The sequence below is a fragment of the Thalassophryne amazonica genome, chromosome 11, assembly GCF_902500255.1.
Source record: "Thalassophryne amazonica chromosome 11, fThaAma1.1, whole genome shotgun sequence".
NCBI lineage: Eukaryota > Metazoa > Chordata > Actinopteri > Batrachoidiformes > Batrachoididae > Thalassophryne > Thalassophryne amazonica.
Window position 1 is genome coordinate 72,255,566 of NC_047113.1, and position 17,310 is coordinate 72,272,875.

The window sequence follows — 17,310 nt, forward strand, 5'->3', positions numbered from 1 at the left end:
CTTTGATTGATGAAGCTTTTCATCCAAATTTTAACTTTAAAGGGGCAGATTTGAATTAGGAAACATTCCAGGTTAAACTCTTGCTCAAATAAGATTATTATCAAGGGGATCCTATACCTATCCTATCCTATACAATACCTTCACTATCCAAAAAGGGAAAAATATCTATATTAATTTCAGGTCATATTGCCCATTTCTACTCCCAGAACTGACCTGATCTTGATATGACAGACATTTATTAATCACTCATATTCATATAGCACCTTTCAATGAACCCAAGGTTGCTTACACCAGATACCTTTCCAAGTCAAAGTACTACACTTCACTACCTTGTGCAGGTGTGAATTTCTGTGGTTATTTGGTGATTCAGGTTGATATCAAGGATCTGGAAGAAAATGTAATTAAATACATATTGTTCTAACTTTATTTATTTATTTTATTTAATTAATTTACTTGGTGGCAATTAAAAAAATGTAAAGAAACCCAACACCTGGAATCTGTGTGTCTAAAACACCTAAAATTACCACTTGTTCTTATTGTCTACTCATCTTTTGCTATAAGCTGTCTGTCAAGCTCACGGGACCATTGTGGACTCTGTGACAAAGAATCACCTGTGTATGTGTGAGGGACACCTGGTGAGTGGTAAGTTTAGACACAGTGGTGGAATTGGATGAATGCAGGCTCTCAGCCTGTGCCTCAGGCCTGCACCTTCTCATCCCTCGCCTCGCAGCCTGTGTGGGCCCTTTTTGTCCACTGGGAGCCCACTTCACATTGAGAGGACCCTACTTGTCAGTTCTTAAGTCAATAGGAAACACAGGGCTCCATTCAAGATGGGGCTTAGCTTAGATTCCTGACAAGACATTCCAGAAAAATGCTCTAGTCCGTTTGGAGTGTTAATACCCTCCCCATCAAAACACAAGATCTTGTTTTGAATATTTCCATTTGGCAATTTTTCCAAAAGAAAAGGAAGTGGATCCTGGTCAGAACAGTCTGAGATTAATTGAAAGATGATGCACTTCTTCTGGAAGGAGAAACCAGCCGGCTCATCTCCACAACAGTTTTGTGGTGTTTGAACAGTAAGAGAGCAGCGAGGAATGTCACCTACCAGCCCACGAGAAGGGGCGGTCACTACTACAGCATTTCATTAATTAGTCAACTGAACCAAAAATTAACAGCTATTTTGATAAATTATTAAACATTTCAATCATTTATCAAGCAAAAATGCTTTAAATCCTCTAGATCCTATTGGACAGACTAATCACTAATGGAAACACTGGGATCAGTTACAGGTTTAATGTTTATAACATGTCACCATTACCAGGGGTTCAAGTAAGATTTGGCAGGTGGGTGAACCGTAAAACCAAATGGAGCAGTGCGGCAAGGAAAAATGACAAGCCTCAAAATACCTCCAACATTGATTTGCACCCAGAGCAAATCAATCAAATAAAACTTTTGAGGGGAGGTGATGGACTAGTGGTTAAGCGTCGGGCTTGAGACCAGAGGATCCTTGATTCAAATCCCAGCCTGACCAGAAAATCACTAAGGGTCCTTGGGCAAAGTCCTTAATCCCCTAGTTGCTCCCGGTGTGTAGTGGGCACCTTGTGTGGCCGCACCCTGACATTGGGGTGAATGTGAGGCATTCACTTTGAGCATCTGCTGCAGATGGAAAAGCGCTATATAAATGCAGTCCATTTACCATTTGAGCTCCGATGGACTTGTTTTCTGTGTGGACAAACTGCATGATCAGATGACATACAATAGATAAAGAAAAGATCGAGAGTAGTTAATTAAACTACATGCTAGCTGATCTGGAGTTGTTCCATAGATCTAGTCTATAATGACTAAGGATAAGTATCGAGAACTGATTCTTTTTGTGTATCGTTAAGAAATGATTCAGTCCACCAACATCAATAGTCTTTTGGCTTAATGGTTCCTTTATCGGTCCTTCAGAGTGTTTTTTTTGGGTGTTTGTCAGGAAAAAGATCATTTCTCTACCCTGCAGCGGGTCTGTAATCAAGTGCTTCTGTAACAGCTCCGCTTTGAAGCTTGAACCAGTGAAGCAGTGCTCCAATACACTGCTTCATTGGTTCTTTGCTGCGCTGCTTTTCAGAAGCGGCAAGTCCATTTCTTAACCCCTCTCAAAGCCATTTACAGATGTCAATCATGAGTCACTTTTGTGCGGATTAACGTCACTAACTGGGACTCTTGTTTTGTTGCAGGCAAGAAAAGAGAATCATCCTCTGTTCCATTTGCACAGCTCCAAACGCTGTGCCACTCTGTGCTGAGTCACGTTTGAGTCTGGTCTAAATGAATAACTTCAAAGCGAATTGCCGTTTTAAATCAAATGACACCTCTGTGCAAATGTAAAACAAACAATAAACTACAATCGACAAAAACATCTTTTTCCTCACAAAATAAGAAGTCCTGCATTCTTTATGAATTACATCTTGATGTGCAGCGCAACTGACCTTAACAAAAACTACAAATTTTGTTTATTTCTATTTATGTCCAGAGATCAAGGATCCAGTGAACAATTTCATATTTATTTACTTTAAGACTCAATGAAATGTTATTCACATAAAGAAAACCTGTAAAGCCTACTTTTAGTACACAGAAAATTCACAAGGGGTATCGATAAGGGAATCGATAAGGAATCGGATGGATTAGCGGAATCGATAATAGTATCAATAAAATCTTATCGATACCCATCCCTACTATAATATTACTTGCTGGAGAATCCAAAATAAATGAGATTGAATCATATTATAGTATTGTGCTACAAATTATTTACCCAGTAGATGTCAGAATGATGATGAGCTGTTAAAATGTTAGTATGACACTTCAAGTGATGAAGCTTTTTACCAAGCCTGGGAGCTCCAGCTTTGACATTAAATGACACTTAAACGAGACAGGATTTAATCTTGTCATATCTAACACCACTCTGTGAATTTTTTCATTTAGCAGGTTTCATTTTTCTTACCCACGATAACGTTGCATCACGCCCAGTTGTCTCTGACTCCACTGTATGTGCTAGTGAGGTGCTGGAATATGCTAGTTCATGACATATTTGGGCTTGGCGAATGCAAGCTTCAAACATTGTACAGATGCCAGGCTGGTAGATTTGTTCAAGTCTGATGTATGACTAGACTGGATATAGCTTTTTAAAATACAAAAATTATAATTTGATTGGAGACACAGCGGTCAGGACAGTACTTCAAGCTGTGGTTACATTAGGTTAGCCTATGTGGCTGATGGACTTGTTAACACAAACTGAAACTCCCTCATATTCAAACAGACCATTCGCCGTGACTATAGGGCTTTGGTGGTCATCATTATGAATGCTAAGGACCCATGTTTGGAAGTAATCTTACAACTTTATATTTGAACTCTTGCTGTATTAAAAAAAACAGGAACATCTGAGTCAATCAATACTGATCTCACCTTGCTTGGCAATGACTCAGAGGTTGTGGGTTGGAACTGGAAGGAAGGCTTTGGTGTCAGCAAAGGCACTGATATGGGAGACAGGGCACGGGTAGATGGCGGATCAGACGAGCGAGAACGGATTTGGGGCCGATGCTGTGAGGAGGATGCTTTGGGAAACTCTTCAATTTGTGCCTCTAATGTTGACGTAAATTTTGGAGTTGGGGCAGACTGCTGGCGCAGATATCTCATAGGCCCATTGGGGTTCACATTAGTTGGTTCTGGGGTTGTTGGTGAGTTGGAGAATGAGAGAGGAAAAGGTGAGAGGGGGAATGTTGGGTCAGCTGATACGCTGCGGTCCAAGAGCCTAGGCAACTGCAAGCGTTCTAGGACTGTCTCGCTGATGGAGAAGCGCTGAGCGTAACGTTGAAGAACAGCAGATGCCTCTTCGGGTGTTCTGGCTTTGTTGTATGCTTCCCGCAGCTCCTCCTCCCGACGCTCTCTATGAAACAATAAAACAATAATGTTCACGTTAGTCTCAACTGATGTCAACATGAGATCAGCCTTTAGGTTGACATTTGGCATTTCCATGTTCAGGGAAAAATAAACAAAAAAGTACATTTGTAATGCACACAATAACCAGAGCAAGGAAAAATAGTACCATATTTTTAATCAATTCAAGAAATCTCCTGCTTCCTAACAATGCCCCTTCCCCCAACTTGTTTCAGAGAATGCAATGCACTCTATCCCCAATGCCAATCCTAATGGGTGAGTACACAGTCACAGTAGCAATTCCACATTGTTTACTTGAGCTGAGCTCAGCTGATTCCCACAAACGGCTCCTGCGTGATAAAAGGAGGTAGTGGAGGTGACTTAGACATCTGCTTAGGCTTCCTCCAGGACACTTTTGGAGGTTTTAAGGGTGTCCAATTGGAAGGAGATGCCAAAGTAACCCACATCTCTCCAGATTGACATATTTCCGATATTTGGTAATGCCTTTGGATACCTAAAGAGGAAAAAAACCAGGGGTGGGTAATATTATGCAATGAAAAACTAAGACAGTGCTAGTTTTCACTGCTGACACCCCCCAAAGGACACACATGAGATGTGCTGAGGTGCTGCTCAGGAAAACTTGGTACTGTAAGAGCTGTTGAATAAGGCATTGATTGTCACACTGGTGGAGACCTCTACAACATAGCTGACGTTGACTCTTAACAAGGGTACAAAGAAAAAGTCAACATCAAGACCTACTTGTCTTCCACTATCTCTCTGTACGTCTTGATGCTTTTCCTTCTCTGTGAGGTAGAGGTGGTGCCAGACATCAGACGCTCCATCATCTTTCTCTCTTCCTCCTTTTTGATCAGGTCCTGAGAAATGCTCCTCCTTCGAGTTTTCCATCGAGCCAAGTCCTGACAAAAACAGAGAAGTGCTTGACTTCTAGATTGAACAAAGTTAAGGGACTAGATGAGCAACTGTGGGAATATGAAAGCATTCTTCTGAACACAGAAAAGCGATCAAGAGCCTCCTCAAAATTTAATCAACTCTTCCTTGATCTGAGGACCATCTCGACACAAAAAATTATTGAAATGCATCCATTACTTTTCCCTTCTGTACCATTAAATCAAATTTCAGACACTCACATCCTGCCAGTGATCCTCCTCTTCTTTCATCCTGTTGTATTGGTTGTGCATCAGTTCATGACGTGCCTGACTGTGGGGTCCCAACACGACCTCGTCCTCATCATGCATGTCACTCATACTCATACTCCTAAGGCGAAAAGAGAGATGGTTTTCTTACTTTAAATTTGAATCAGTCACTGTGATTTTGATTTGTTTTTCTTTTGACACCATAACCCCCGAGTGAATAGACTACAAGTACAGAATGTGTGCATAAAACTCTACAGTGGTAGTAGTGTAACTGATCACAGTTGATCTGGGATCTGTAAGGACCCCAACAACCCCCCCAACCCATGGTTTGACACACAGATTAAATGCAAAGTTTACACAATAGTGTGGGTTCCCTCATGCAAGTTAGATGAATTGGAAACTTTAGAATTGAGGGTAGGTGTGAGTGGAAGTGGAGATGTGGTTCTCTTTCTATATGTGGCCCTGTGATAGACTGGCGGCCTGTCCAGGGTGTACCCCGCCTCTCACCCAGTATCCAACGGGATAGGCCTCAGCTGCCCCTTGATCCTGAATTGGAATAAGCGGCTATCAAAAATGAATAAATGCATGTCAATTCATATTCTAATCCAATTACATTTTTTCCGCAAATCTGCTTGGTTAATCATGTGAGATTTCAGACCGTATAATATCGGGGTAACGGTGGCAAAATATTTGACTGTTTCATATTTGGATGTATTACTCCATGCCCTGACCGGTGCTCTGATGAGATGCCATTCCTGCCAAAAGGCCAGCCCTCCACGCAACTGCGCATGCACAATATTGTTGGGACGCGGAACTGTCATTTTATGCGACGAGACACAATTCGACAGAACACCTCAACTTTATCTAAATTCTGGGTCTTTTAGTGAAGCTTAGGGCTAGTGGCCAGCAGTCACCTTAGTATTTCTTCTGTTTTTCTTGTTGCTTAATGCTGACAAATTACACTGTATTTGTTGTCTTTCTGATGCTTGATTCTGCTTTTTTCTTTTCTCTGTTTGAGGTGCGGCTCCATCCAGAGATGAGTGCAGTATCTGTTCCGGAAACCACCCTGTGCACCAGCAACATTTCCTGTATGTTTGTTTTGTGAATTGTTTTGGAATTTGTGTTTGCAGCATGGTCCAAGCAGAACGTCACCACTTTGAGTCTGGTCTGCTTGAGGTTTCTTTCTCAGAGGGAGTTTTTCCTTATCACTGCTGCTCTGGGGGTTATTAAGGTTAGACCTTACTTGTGTGAAGCACCTTGAGGCAGCGTTGTTGTGATTTGGTGCTATATAAATGAAAATAAATTGAAATTGAATCCTGAACACTGGCTGCGCGCACTACTAAGCAGATGTCATAATGGAGCTGTGAGCTGAGTGTGAGAGAAAGTTGCGTATGCTGCCGCCACCGAAATGGGTGAATTTAAGCTACCATACAAAAGTTTGAAATTTGATGGATTACTCCACGCGCTGACCGCTGTTGGAGCGACGAATTACCTACAGAAAAATAAACCATGTAAACGATGGAATTGGATTAGAATGGGAATAACCCCCTTGTGTCTGATGATTTGTGGATGTTCATGCTGTTATACGGTTGCAAATATCTATTTTACCGGTAAAACTCCTTTTTACCAGCTCCGCTAATGCGTCGCAGGTAAAGGTTAATTTGTGACCATATAACCAGCATGAACGGCCGCAAATCATCAGACACACCAAGGTTATTCCTTAAATAACACTCTGTTCAAACCCCCTTTCCCCCAAGAAAAGCATTCCATCAAATAAGTCAAAATCCCATATCGTAGGGCCACTGCAGTGTGACGAGCAAAAACTGGTTTCCTGTGATATTCTGTAAAATCAGCATGCGCTTCTTGAAAACACACAGATGTTTCTTGAAGTTCAACTGAGACTTTTTTCTGCAAGCAGAGATGATAAAGCATCCATCTTTTTTGCATCACAAAGAGACAAGAAGGATCTGGTGCAAGTTAGTGTAAGAAACATGCTGTAATACTGTGTGTTTGGTGCAGGCCCTTTAAAGTCAACATACGAGGGCTGTCAATAAAGTATAGGTCCTTTTTATTTTTTTCAAAAACTATATGGATTTCATTCATATGTTTTTGTGCGCATGCGTGAGTTTTTCCACGCCTGTCGGTGACGTCATTCGCCTGTGAGCACTCCTTGTGGGAGGAGTCGTCCAGCCCCTCGTCGGAATTCCTTTGTCTGAGAAGTTGCTGAGAGACTGGCACTTTGTTTGATCAAAATTTTTTCTAAACCTGTGAGGCACATCAAAGTGGACATGGTTCGAAAAATTAAGCTGGTTTTCGGCGAAAATTTTAACGGCTGATGAGAGATTTTGAGGTGATACTGTCGCTTTAAGGACTTCCCACGGAGCGAGACGTCACGCAGCGCTCCCAGGCGCCGTCGTCAGCCTGTTTCAAGCTGAAAACCTCCACATTTCAGGCTCTATTGATCCAGGACGTCGTGAGAGAACAGAGAAGTTTCAGAAGAAGTCGGTTTCAGCATTTTATTCGGATATTCCACTGTTAAAGGAGATTTTTTTTAATGAAAGACGTGCGGGCGGATTGCAGCGCCGGCTCGTAGCCGCTGCGACGCTCCGCCACAGGAAAAACACCTCTGTTGGAAGCCTTAAGGACAAGTTGGAACATGTCCAGCTGTTAAACAATTTCTCATATACTCACTCCACTTAAAGCCATCAAAAGCCGCCTGGATTTTACAAATGGTTATCAACACGGAGGTGTTTTTCCTGTGCCCCCGCACCGCGCCGGTTGCGTCCCGACGCGCAGACCCGTCCGCACGTCTTTCATTAAAAAATCTCCTTTAACAGTGGAATATCCGGATAAAATGCTGAAACCGACTTCGCTGCAACTTCTCTGTTCTCTCACGACGTCCTGGATCAATAGAGCCTGAAATATGGAGGTTTTCAGCTTGAAACAGGCTGACGACGGCGCCTGAGAGCGCTGCGTGACGTCTCGCTCCGTGGGAAGTCCTTAAAGCGACAGTATCACCTCAAAATCTCTCATCAGCCGTTAAAATTTTCACCGAACACCAGCTTAATTTTTCGAACCGTGTCCACTTCGATGTGCCTCACAGGTTTAGAAAAAATTTTGATCAAACAAAGCCCCAGTCTCTCAGCAACTTCTCAGACAAAGGAATTCCAACGAGGGGCTGGACGACTCCTCCCACAAGGAGTGCTCACAGGCGAATGACGTCACCGACAGGCGTGGAAAAACTCACGCATGCGCACGAGGGTTCAAGCATGTCTGACGTAAAAACATATGAATGAAATCCATATAGTTTTTGAAAAAAATAAAAAGGACCTATACTTTATTGACAGACCTCGTATATTCACAGTCACAAGAGTCAACCCAACAAATCTTGAGTCATCAACAGATAAAGCAAAATATCTTGAGTCATCAACAGATAAAGCAAAATAAATAGAAGGGTTTTCTTGGATCTACTGATTATGACAGGCATTGTAGCAGAAGAGTGTTTTCAAGCCATAACTGAAAATTGCATACGATGAAACACATGTTAAACTGCCATCTAAAGCCAGTGCTGACAATGATAAAATATTTTTACACATATCTACAGATAAACAAAAGATTCAAAACAAGCATGTATGTTCATGAATCTTGTTTATAAAGCTTTTATAAAATAAAGCTGCAGTTTATACATCAGCTTTAAGAAAGTACTGTAAGACCACTAAGCATAAGAATTCTATCAATGTTTACTCAAATAGTTGAGCAGATATCAATTTTAAAGCAAAATTGTGCAAATGCTGATATGAGCACCACATCTGACATGAGGATTCCCAAAGTAGTATACTTACCAAATGTGGTCAATTAGCCACTTGAAAATTCAAGATAGTGGCCCTTTTCCAAGATGGCCAACAACATGACCAATGCAAAAAGTGATTTTTTTTTTTTTTAATCATGACAATCACCACACTAAATTTGGTATTTGTGTCACCAAATGCATGATTTTTCAATTATCTGCTCCACTAAAAACCATAAAGCTGTTCTTGTTGAAGGATGTTACTGTGCATTAAACATGCAGCTGGCAGAAGCTCTGAGGTGATGCATTTATGTTTTCATAAATGGCCTCCACAGGTCAAACTGCAAGAACCCGACATGGATCTGACAAAAATAGAGCCCAGGCATTTATTTAGCATCCTAAGAAATTTTGTTTCAAACCACCAGTCAACCTCCTTCATCTTATCCTGTTAGTGGTCATGACGGGTCATTGCGTGGGGAGTTGTTAGTTATTTATTTGTCTATTTTAATCAAATGCAGCCACTTTGGGGTGATAAAGAGTGTTTGGGTTCATTTTAGCGTAGCTGCCATGCTGTCTACCCTCGTACCCATCTATATAAGGAACTGGATGTTCCAGTGACATTCAGGCACAGGGTAGCTCCACAAAGTAACATTGTGTGTCCCAAAAACTATTTCTGGCGATTATTCAGTATTACAGGAGGTTTTGGAGCCATCTCCTATCACCGTCAACAATGACATTTCTAAAATGATCTCAGACTGTTGGCAGATTTTCCCACTTACACAAAGAAAAACCTAACTGTTTCAGTGGGTAACTAAATGACTTGTTGAGAAGGCCTTGTGTTAAAACGCCAGGCAGCCAAGCCTCTTGGTGTCAAAAGCAGAACTTACTGTGGGTCATCTGACACACTGTCAGTGTGGCTGATTCTACAGAACCCAGAGAGCATGGAGAGAGAGCACAACCACAAATGGACACAGTTACACAGCGAAGACAAATCCATCAAATCTCTGAACTGATAAAACTCATAAATCACACATACTGAACTAAATGCATGCAAAATAAATGAGCTGAATACTTTCTGCAACTGTGGTTGCTGTTGGTGGTTTTCTGTGTGTGCACAGATGTGTTTGTCAGATGCTTTGTCACATGCTTTGTCAGAGCATGGTTTTGATTAGGAAAGAAAACCATCCACTAGGTGGCAGAATCCAGCAGAGAAAGCCACCCTTGGTGCGGCACTGCAAACCCAAAAAAAAAAAAAAAAAATCCCTCTGAGAGTGAATTTGTGCATCTGGCACTAATTTTAAGAACTAAAATGACAAAAGTGTAACATGCATCTTCTGTTAGGCTGCACTTTTAGGTCTGACTGTAACCACAACGGTCTTCACACACTTTTTCCTAAAAGCTTCCACTGTGATGTTGGTGGAGTGCGAGACAAATTGTGGCTTGTGGTTCATGACCAACTTGCCACATGATAAACAACGGAGGCTAAACTGAGAGGAGCTTCACTAAATCAAACCAGAGTGAAAAGATGATGATGTGCCATAGGGTATGTTGTTGCAATATTTCTATGTGCCATATAAGATGTTTCTTTCAATGCAGCCTGCATGCAGCTGGAATAATTATGACTGCAGTGTTTGAATGTTTGCCAAATTTATCCTAATGATTGAAACATAACAGTATTTTGGGAATGTTTTAAGTCAGGAATAATTCTAAGTTTATTTCCAAGGGTGCCTCCTGTCGTGGGTAAGCCCATGGTCTCATTAACTACAAGAGACAGAGGCAAAGCAACCAGCTGCCATTTGCGTTACAGTGATGAGACAAGTGGTCACTATGCTGCCAAATGGGCAGGACCAAAATAGATATATATATATATATATATATATATTTTTTTTTTTTTGCAAATGCTGATTAATGCAACACAGCAACCGCTAATCTGAAGTGTGAAGGTAGTGTGATGAAAATGAGTTGGTGGCACAAACAAAATAATCCAAGATGGTGGAGTCTGCTCCCAGACAGCTGTATTTTTGTACAGACTAGCATTTATACCTTTCATTTTGAAAAAGTTAGTGAAAAATAAAACACTTGAAATCCAAAATCATGATTTTTGCAACCAGACAGTATCTCTGAGGTGACTGACAAGAAATCTTACTGATAACCAGATGTTAGCAACCAGGCGTTTACTGAAACAAATCAATTGAACGTTGGTACTATCAGCAGTCAAGCTTGGAGGAAAACCTCACACGGACAGTGTCAGTTTTCCCCATCCTTAACAGACTGATCGTTAAACATTGTGCACGCCAAATAACACCAAATAACCATGAGCTGGCCACACTTTGGGAAAACCCCCTCATTTGTAGCTAATCTGACCGTATAGTAAGGCTAGTTTTTAACATCACATGGACAGATTTGGTCCTGTGATGGTTTGCCACAACCATATTTCATTTGCAAAGACTGTACTTTAGACCTGGAACTTTCAGTGGGGCTGTTGTGTAAAAGCCAATCAAAAACACTTAGAAGAAGAAGAAAGTGTGGTACTTCATCAGCTCATGTGAAGGTCACTCCTCAGAGTGACTCATGGTTGTTTTTGTTTGTGTCGGAAGATTTTCGTCATGTGCTTGCTGAAGAATCTTCATGCCCACTGCAGCTCCTTATGTCCAAGTCACATCAGGTTTCAGAGCATGAACTGACGCCGCATCTACCACATTACGAAACTGCTTTGGGTACTGAATGGCAACCATCGATCCACACACCTGGTCCATCATCACCTCCCAGATATAGCTACCTATTTGCAGGCTGTCTGCCTGAGTGGTTGCCATCCAGGACCCAAGCCTGTTCTGCAGGGTGGTGGATGAGGCAAGGCACAGTGTGCAACCCAGGTGAAAGGATTTGTGATTAAAAAAGGATCCAAGAATTCCTTAAGGTTTTGTGCTGCGTAGTTCTATTTTAATGTGGTGGAAACTCATAACAATGGGAAGAAGTTGCAAGTCAGAGCTCACGTTGCCAGAAGATTGCTGCCAAACCAAGACGGTTGTGCGTCATCACTTTCACTCAGCGTTCGCTGAGCCAGACCTGTGACCTTCAGTGCACCTGCGACTCCGATCCCCTGGTCTGCCTCTGAGGAATGTTTCCCGGAAACATTGACAGGGTTTGACACAATCGCTGAGCGCTCTGTGGAATTTCCTGGTAGGATTGACGGCTGGTGGAAGAGTTCCTCTGAGCACGAGCGAGCTGGAGTACTGCAGAGAGGAGATCAAACTAAAACGTACTGCTGCCTGGTTATCATGATCAGACAGCATCTTATTAAAGTAATAAATGTTTTAAAAAGACAGTTCAAGTTGAAAGCATGTGTGGTTACAAATCCTCTCTTGGCTAACTGAAACTGACAAAAAAAAAAAAAATGCAAAGTTTATTGAACGTGCTGCAGTTTGACATTGTGTGATGAACAACTACTTTCTGAGAGGCTCATTATTGGACTCTAAATTTCCACAATGCATGGCAGGCAGGGGGAGACTGGCCAGCTGCCGGCGGTGACAAGGGCGGGCTTGGTCCCAGTGTGCTCAGGGTCAGGGAAGGAAGAAAGCCTCATTTCCTTATGTGCTCAGGGTGGGTTTATGTTCATGTACCCTGTGATTGTGTTTGTGTGTGCAAACACACTTTTTCACGTGTTTAATGCTGCCTTTTTGTAGTTTTTACTCATTAGAGAAAGGCCTACTGCAACATTACCACGGACTCCACAGAGTGCAATTTGCACTTCAGTCTTTGCTCTGGTCATTTTGGTGCATGCTGATTTAATTTCTCATTTTAAAAGAGAAACACGGCCCATTTAACTCTGCTGCTTCTGAGGAACAAGCAGAAAAGTTGGCCAGAAAGCTCTGCTGAGACATAAGCAATTAGAACTGTCTCAAAACAATGCATCTACTTGTATTTCTTTCAGTTTCTTAAAAAGCAGGTCTTTGTAGGTATCTGTTTCACTCTGAATAATCTATCTCATTCCTCTTGGATTGACCAAAAGAATGATGTTTTATTTTCACGTGTTTACGAACCAGCCCTCCATAGAGAATCACAGGTCAGGCAGCATGTTTTAATTTTGGCCCAGTTTTAACATTTTCTGCTTCTTTTGTGGAAAGTGTAGATAGAAATTAAAAATTCTATCAGTTTGTGACACTATGCTCCTAATCTGCCTGGTAAAGAATTCAGCCGGGTCTAATAAGAACCCTTGCAGGAGTCGACATTTGAAATTTTGATGCAATTACCACTATCTCCACTTTCTTCTTCTTTCTTTTTTTGAACAGGGACAAATGCATTAAACATTATTTCTCATGAAATATAAAAAGATGTCATGCACGCAGGTTTCCAGCCGTGGCTAATTTGCAACCCCTGTCCCTGGTTAGGCTTTAATTATTTAAACAAAAAGATTAAGAGCCAAATTAGAACAGTAAAGAATATAAAACATGTTAAAGCTAAAGCAATAAGACAAAACAGTTAAAGAAAAGGAAGTAAAATAGTACAATAAAATATTTAAAAGTCAATGTTCACAGATTTGTTTGAAACTGTGAACAGACACTCAAAATTCTGGCTCCTGTGTTCTGGGTGTGTCTGTCAGTTGTGTCTGTATTTATTTTGGATTTTCCCATGTCCCGTTTTGTGTGTATCCTCCCTTTCTGTCTGTGTCCCATGTGGGCCCCTGTGGTGTTCTGTCATTTCTGTGTATTATGTTTATCCTCCTCGTCCGTCAGTCATGTGGATCCTGTGTGGGTGTGTCTGCACCCATGGTTCTTGTCTGGTATGTGTGTGTGCATCCCTGGTTCTGCTCTGAGTCTTATGTGTGTCCTTGTCGTGTTTATGCTGGGTGTGTGTGTGTGGGAGGGGTGTTATCCGCAGTATTCGCTCCTCTGCGTGTGTGTCTGTCATCATGTCTTGTAGAAAAGAATGATTCATTTCTTCTCTACAAGAGTCAAGACAGAAGTCAGACTACCAGAGCAAGAATTTTAGCCGAGGAAGCTTCTGCGATTTGAAGCGAAATGTCCTCGCATCAAGCAACCCAGTCCAGTCAAAGATTCAAGCTTCTCTACTATGGCAACCACCTGGACAACTGAGAGCCTTCACAGAGACTCATTTGTATGCTCACCCCACCACTGCTGTCATATTGTTTCCACTGTGGATTATTAAAGCACCCTAGTTTTTGCACCTGTACCTGCTGTCCCCCAGCTGCCTGCTTTTGGGGTTCAATCAGACTCTACTAAGCTCAAAATATAACATCCAGAGGTTTTTGTGGGTTGGTACTCCTATTCTGCATGGCAGAAAATTAAAACTCATGCAACAGGAAGTCTAGAAAGAGACACAGTCTGAGCTTTCGACTTAATTTATCCCCATTTCCCACTTCCTATAGAAATTCTGGTGAGAAATTAGAAATTCTGGATCCCCAGTCATTTTCGTGGCTCTGTGTACCTATTTTGCATGGCATAAAATAAAAAAAAGTCCTGCAACATGAAACCTAGGAAGATGAGCAATTTGAGGTTTTGACTTAATTTTCCATATTTACACTTCTGGTGGAAATTGATGATGGTGGTGGTGGTGATGGTCAAGTGGTTAAAGCATTGAGCTTGAGACCAGAGGATCCTCGGTTCAAATCCCAGACTGACCGGGCAAGGTCCTTAATCCCCTAGTTGCTCCCGGTGTGCAGCGGGTGCCTTGCATGGCAGCAGCCTCACATAGGGGTGAATGTGAGGCATTGATGTGTAAAGTGCTTTGAGTGTCTGATGCAGATGGAAAAGTGCTATATAAATGCAGTCCATTTACTATTCAATTGTACATTGAAAGTCTAAATTCTGGCTCCATTAGTTTAAGGTCCTATGGGCCTATTTTGCATGGTAGAAAAATCAAACTGATGCAGCCGATGCAATCATCCAAAGACGACTACTGATTTGAAATAAAAGCTGCTGGATGGAAGACAGAGATGTAGTGATATCATCTTTGATCAGTGGAGCTAAAAAGGATTGATTCACTACCACAAGGATTAATATAAAATCTGTCATTTCATTATTCCATGGATAGTCAATTGATGTAACTATTTTCCTAGTCAATTGTTAAGTCACTAGTCAAGAGGAAAATAAAGTATTTCCGCCTCCAGTACATCTTATTTTTCTTACATTTATATCATTATAAATGGAAATAATTGTGTTTTTGACTGCATGTTATACAAGATAAGGACACTTATCGACTTTAACTTGGCCTTTAGGAAACTGTAATGAACATCTTTCAATAATAGCTGACAATTTATAGACTAAAATAATAAATGGTTCTGAAAATTAGTCATCTTTGCAACAGAATCCACCTCCAAATGATACTCCAACAACTGGTTTGTAAAAGTGTGACAAGGACTAAAAAACAAATTCTGGCCTTTCCTTTGCGAAACATACCAACGGCTATAAAAGGAGATAGTAACTGATATCAAAGGCGTCCGGGAACATACTGGAACACTTTCTTTTTGCTGGCACACTGCTATACACAAGTCAGATCTCAACTGAAAATTCCTTTCACTCCCTTAAATGGAGAAAATCCCTCCAAAGCTATAACATCTGGGCCAGAGAGAGCTGGAAACCGGGGGTGTGACAAATGACTCTCCAACTGGACTGTGAATAAAACTTCTGCTTGTCTAGGAAATAACACCAGATGAGCCTGGGTTGTGAAATCACAACAGGAACCTAAAGTAACATTTTTTTTTTTTTGAAAGTAACATTTTTTTGAGTAACATTAATATCACACACCATGTTACAGATCAGTAATAAACAACACCTCATGATCCTGTTCCTCTTAATTGAGTATAATATCTGTAGCCACAAGCTGGCCCTGGACGGCAGTGTTCTACAACAAAATGGTGAGAAGTTCAATCCCCGGAACAACATACAGGTTGATCAGCAATGATAAGTCAAAATTACATGTCTGGCAAAGGCAGTGCCAAAAAGGAAATGGGCCAAATGGTAACATCCAGGAACAATGTTTTTTTGTTTGTTTCTTGGCCAAACAAATAGTCCAAATGACAATCCTTTCAAAACTCATCAGGACAGTGCTGGTTCCCACGACTGTACTGGCCATCATCTAATACAATTTCATAAAAGTATGACCTATTAAAATTAAAACAGTGCAGTAATAAGTAAATACGAGAGAGCACAAACACATTCCCTTCATGCCGTTAACACATTCAGGTCGAGACTGAAGGTGCCCTGACACGAGCATGTTTTTGATTCACGCAACAGCACAACCTGTGTCATGATGTGTCGTGCTGGAGAGTAAACTCGTCTTTAACTGGTGCAGACAGGATGCCAGAGGGGCGCCGGTGCACGCTATTGCACACAGAGAATTTTGAAATGTTCAAAAAATCTTTCATGCACAAATGTCGTGCCATGTGGCGCAATCTAATCGCCAACATGATGTGCAGCTCCTCAAGTGGAGTAAAGAAGAAGTGAACAGAGCGAGTGGTGACGTCAGCAGATTGCATCAGAGCGCAGCTCGTCTGAAGGATTATAACAAGAAGTTAAATCTGTTATGAACATACTTTAACAGCTGCAAACAAGAAGGAAAAAACACACAACTGTTTTATTAAACCATGACAATGTAAACAAGTCAAATAATTACCTTTTTAAACGGCTCAAAATGCTTTCTACAGCTTGTTAGAGGCTCCAGCTGCAACCGCCTCTGTGATTCAGGAAGTGATCAGAGCTGTTTTCAACCAATTTGCAGAAAAAAAAGATTAATCCACCATAAAATAATTATTTTATATATGCAGCATCCAGCGCAGAGCACGTGGCAGCTGGTAGAACAAAGAATGGCGTGAACACAGCGGGTGGAAACACCACGACACAGTTCGTGCTGTTGCGTGAATCAAAAACATGCTCCTGTCACGGCATCTTGAGTTAGCAAGTGAGGAAAATGGTGCAATAAACTGGCTAGTGAGGTTAGTTTGCATTTCTCATCTGAGGGTGCCAAAATGGAAGTGCACATGTTGAATCCCATCATCATAATTCAGTTACTGGACATTGTTTTTTTCTTTGGATGAACTAAAGAGAAGGGGGTGGGTAACTATAATTAAAGTTGCATATGTGTGATTTATTTTTTGTCAAAAACAAATGTGTATTTTTGCCTACATATGTACTTTTGCGTGTGTATGTGTATATAAAATAAAAATTTCTCTCTCATCCCCAAACTCCATGAATCAGGATCCTGACTGTGAAACAGTGGTTTAGCTTGTTGCTGTGGAATGTTGGGGGAAAAAAGGAATTAAGGTTAAGACCTTTGCTCCATAACAACTGGCACTGCTTCTCTGGGGCGGTCTGCATGGGTAAGGGGGAGGATACAGGGTCGAGGCTCGAGGCTCCTCTTTGTCTCATGGATGTCACTGGCAGTCTGCTCCCCATCTTTCTTGTTTTTACCCTGCGGCTGTAGGGGCTGCATAGGAGAGGG

The 17,310-nt window shown here is 41.5% G+C and overlaps 1 protein-coding gene across 2 annotated transcripts in view; it reads right to left on the reverse strand.

Annotated features, from left to right (window-relative positions):
* LOC117520805 (LIM and calponin homology domains-containing protein 1-like) overlaps positions 1-17,310 on the reverse strand; it is a 153,916-nt gene that overhangs the window by 32,600 nt on the left and 104,006 nt on the right. For both annotated transcript variants that reach the window (XM_034182140.1, XM_034182139.1), the window contains exons 9-13: positions 11,847-12,086; positions 9,741-9,776; positions 5,061-5,187; positions 4,672-4,829; positions 3,442-3,922 (exon numbers count right to left, since the gene is read on the reverse strand). In XM_034182140.1, coding sequence (XP_034038031.1) covers positions 3,442-3,922; positions 4,672-4,829; positions 5,061-5,187; positions 9,741-9,776; positions 11,847-12,086 — 1,042 coding nt within the window. The remainder of the gene's footprint in view (positions 1-3,441; positions 3,923-4,671; positions 4,830-5,060; positions 5,188-9,740; positions 9,777-11,846; positions 12,087-17,310) is intronic.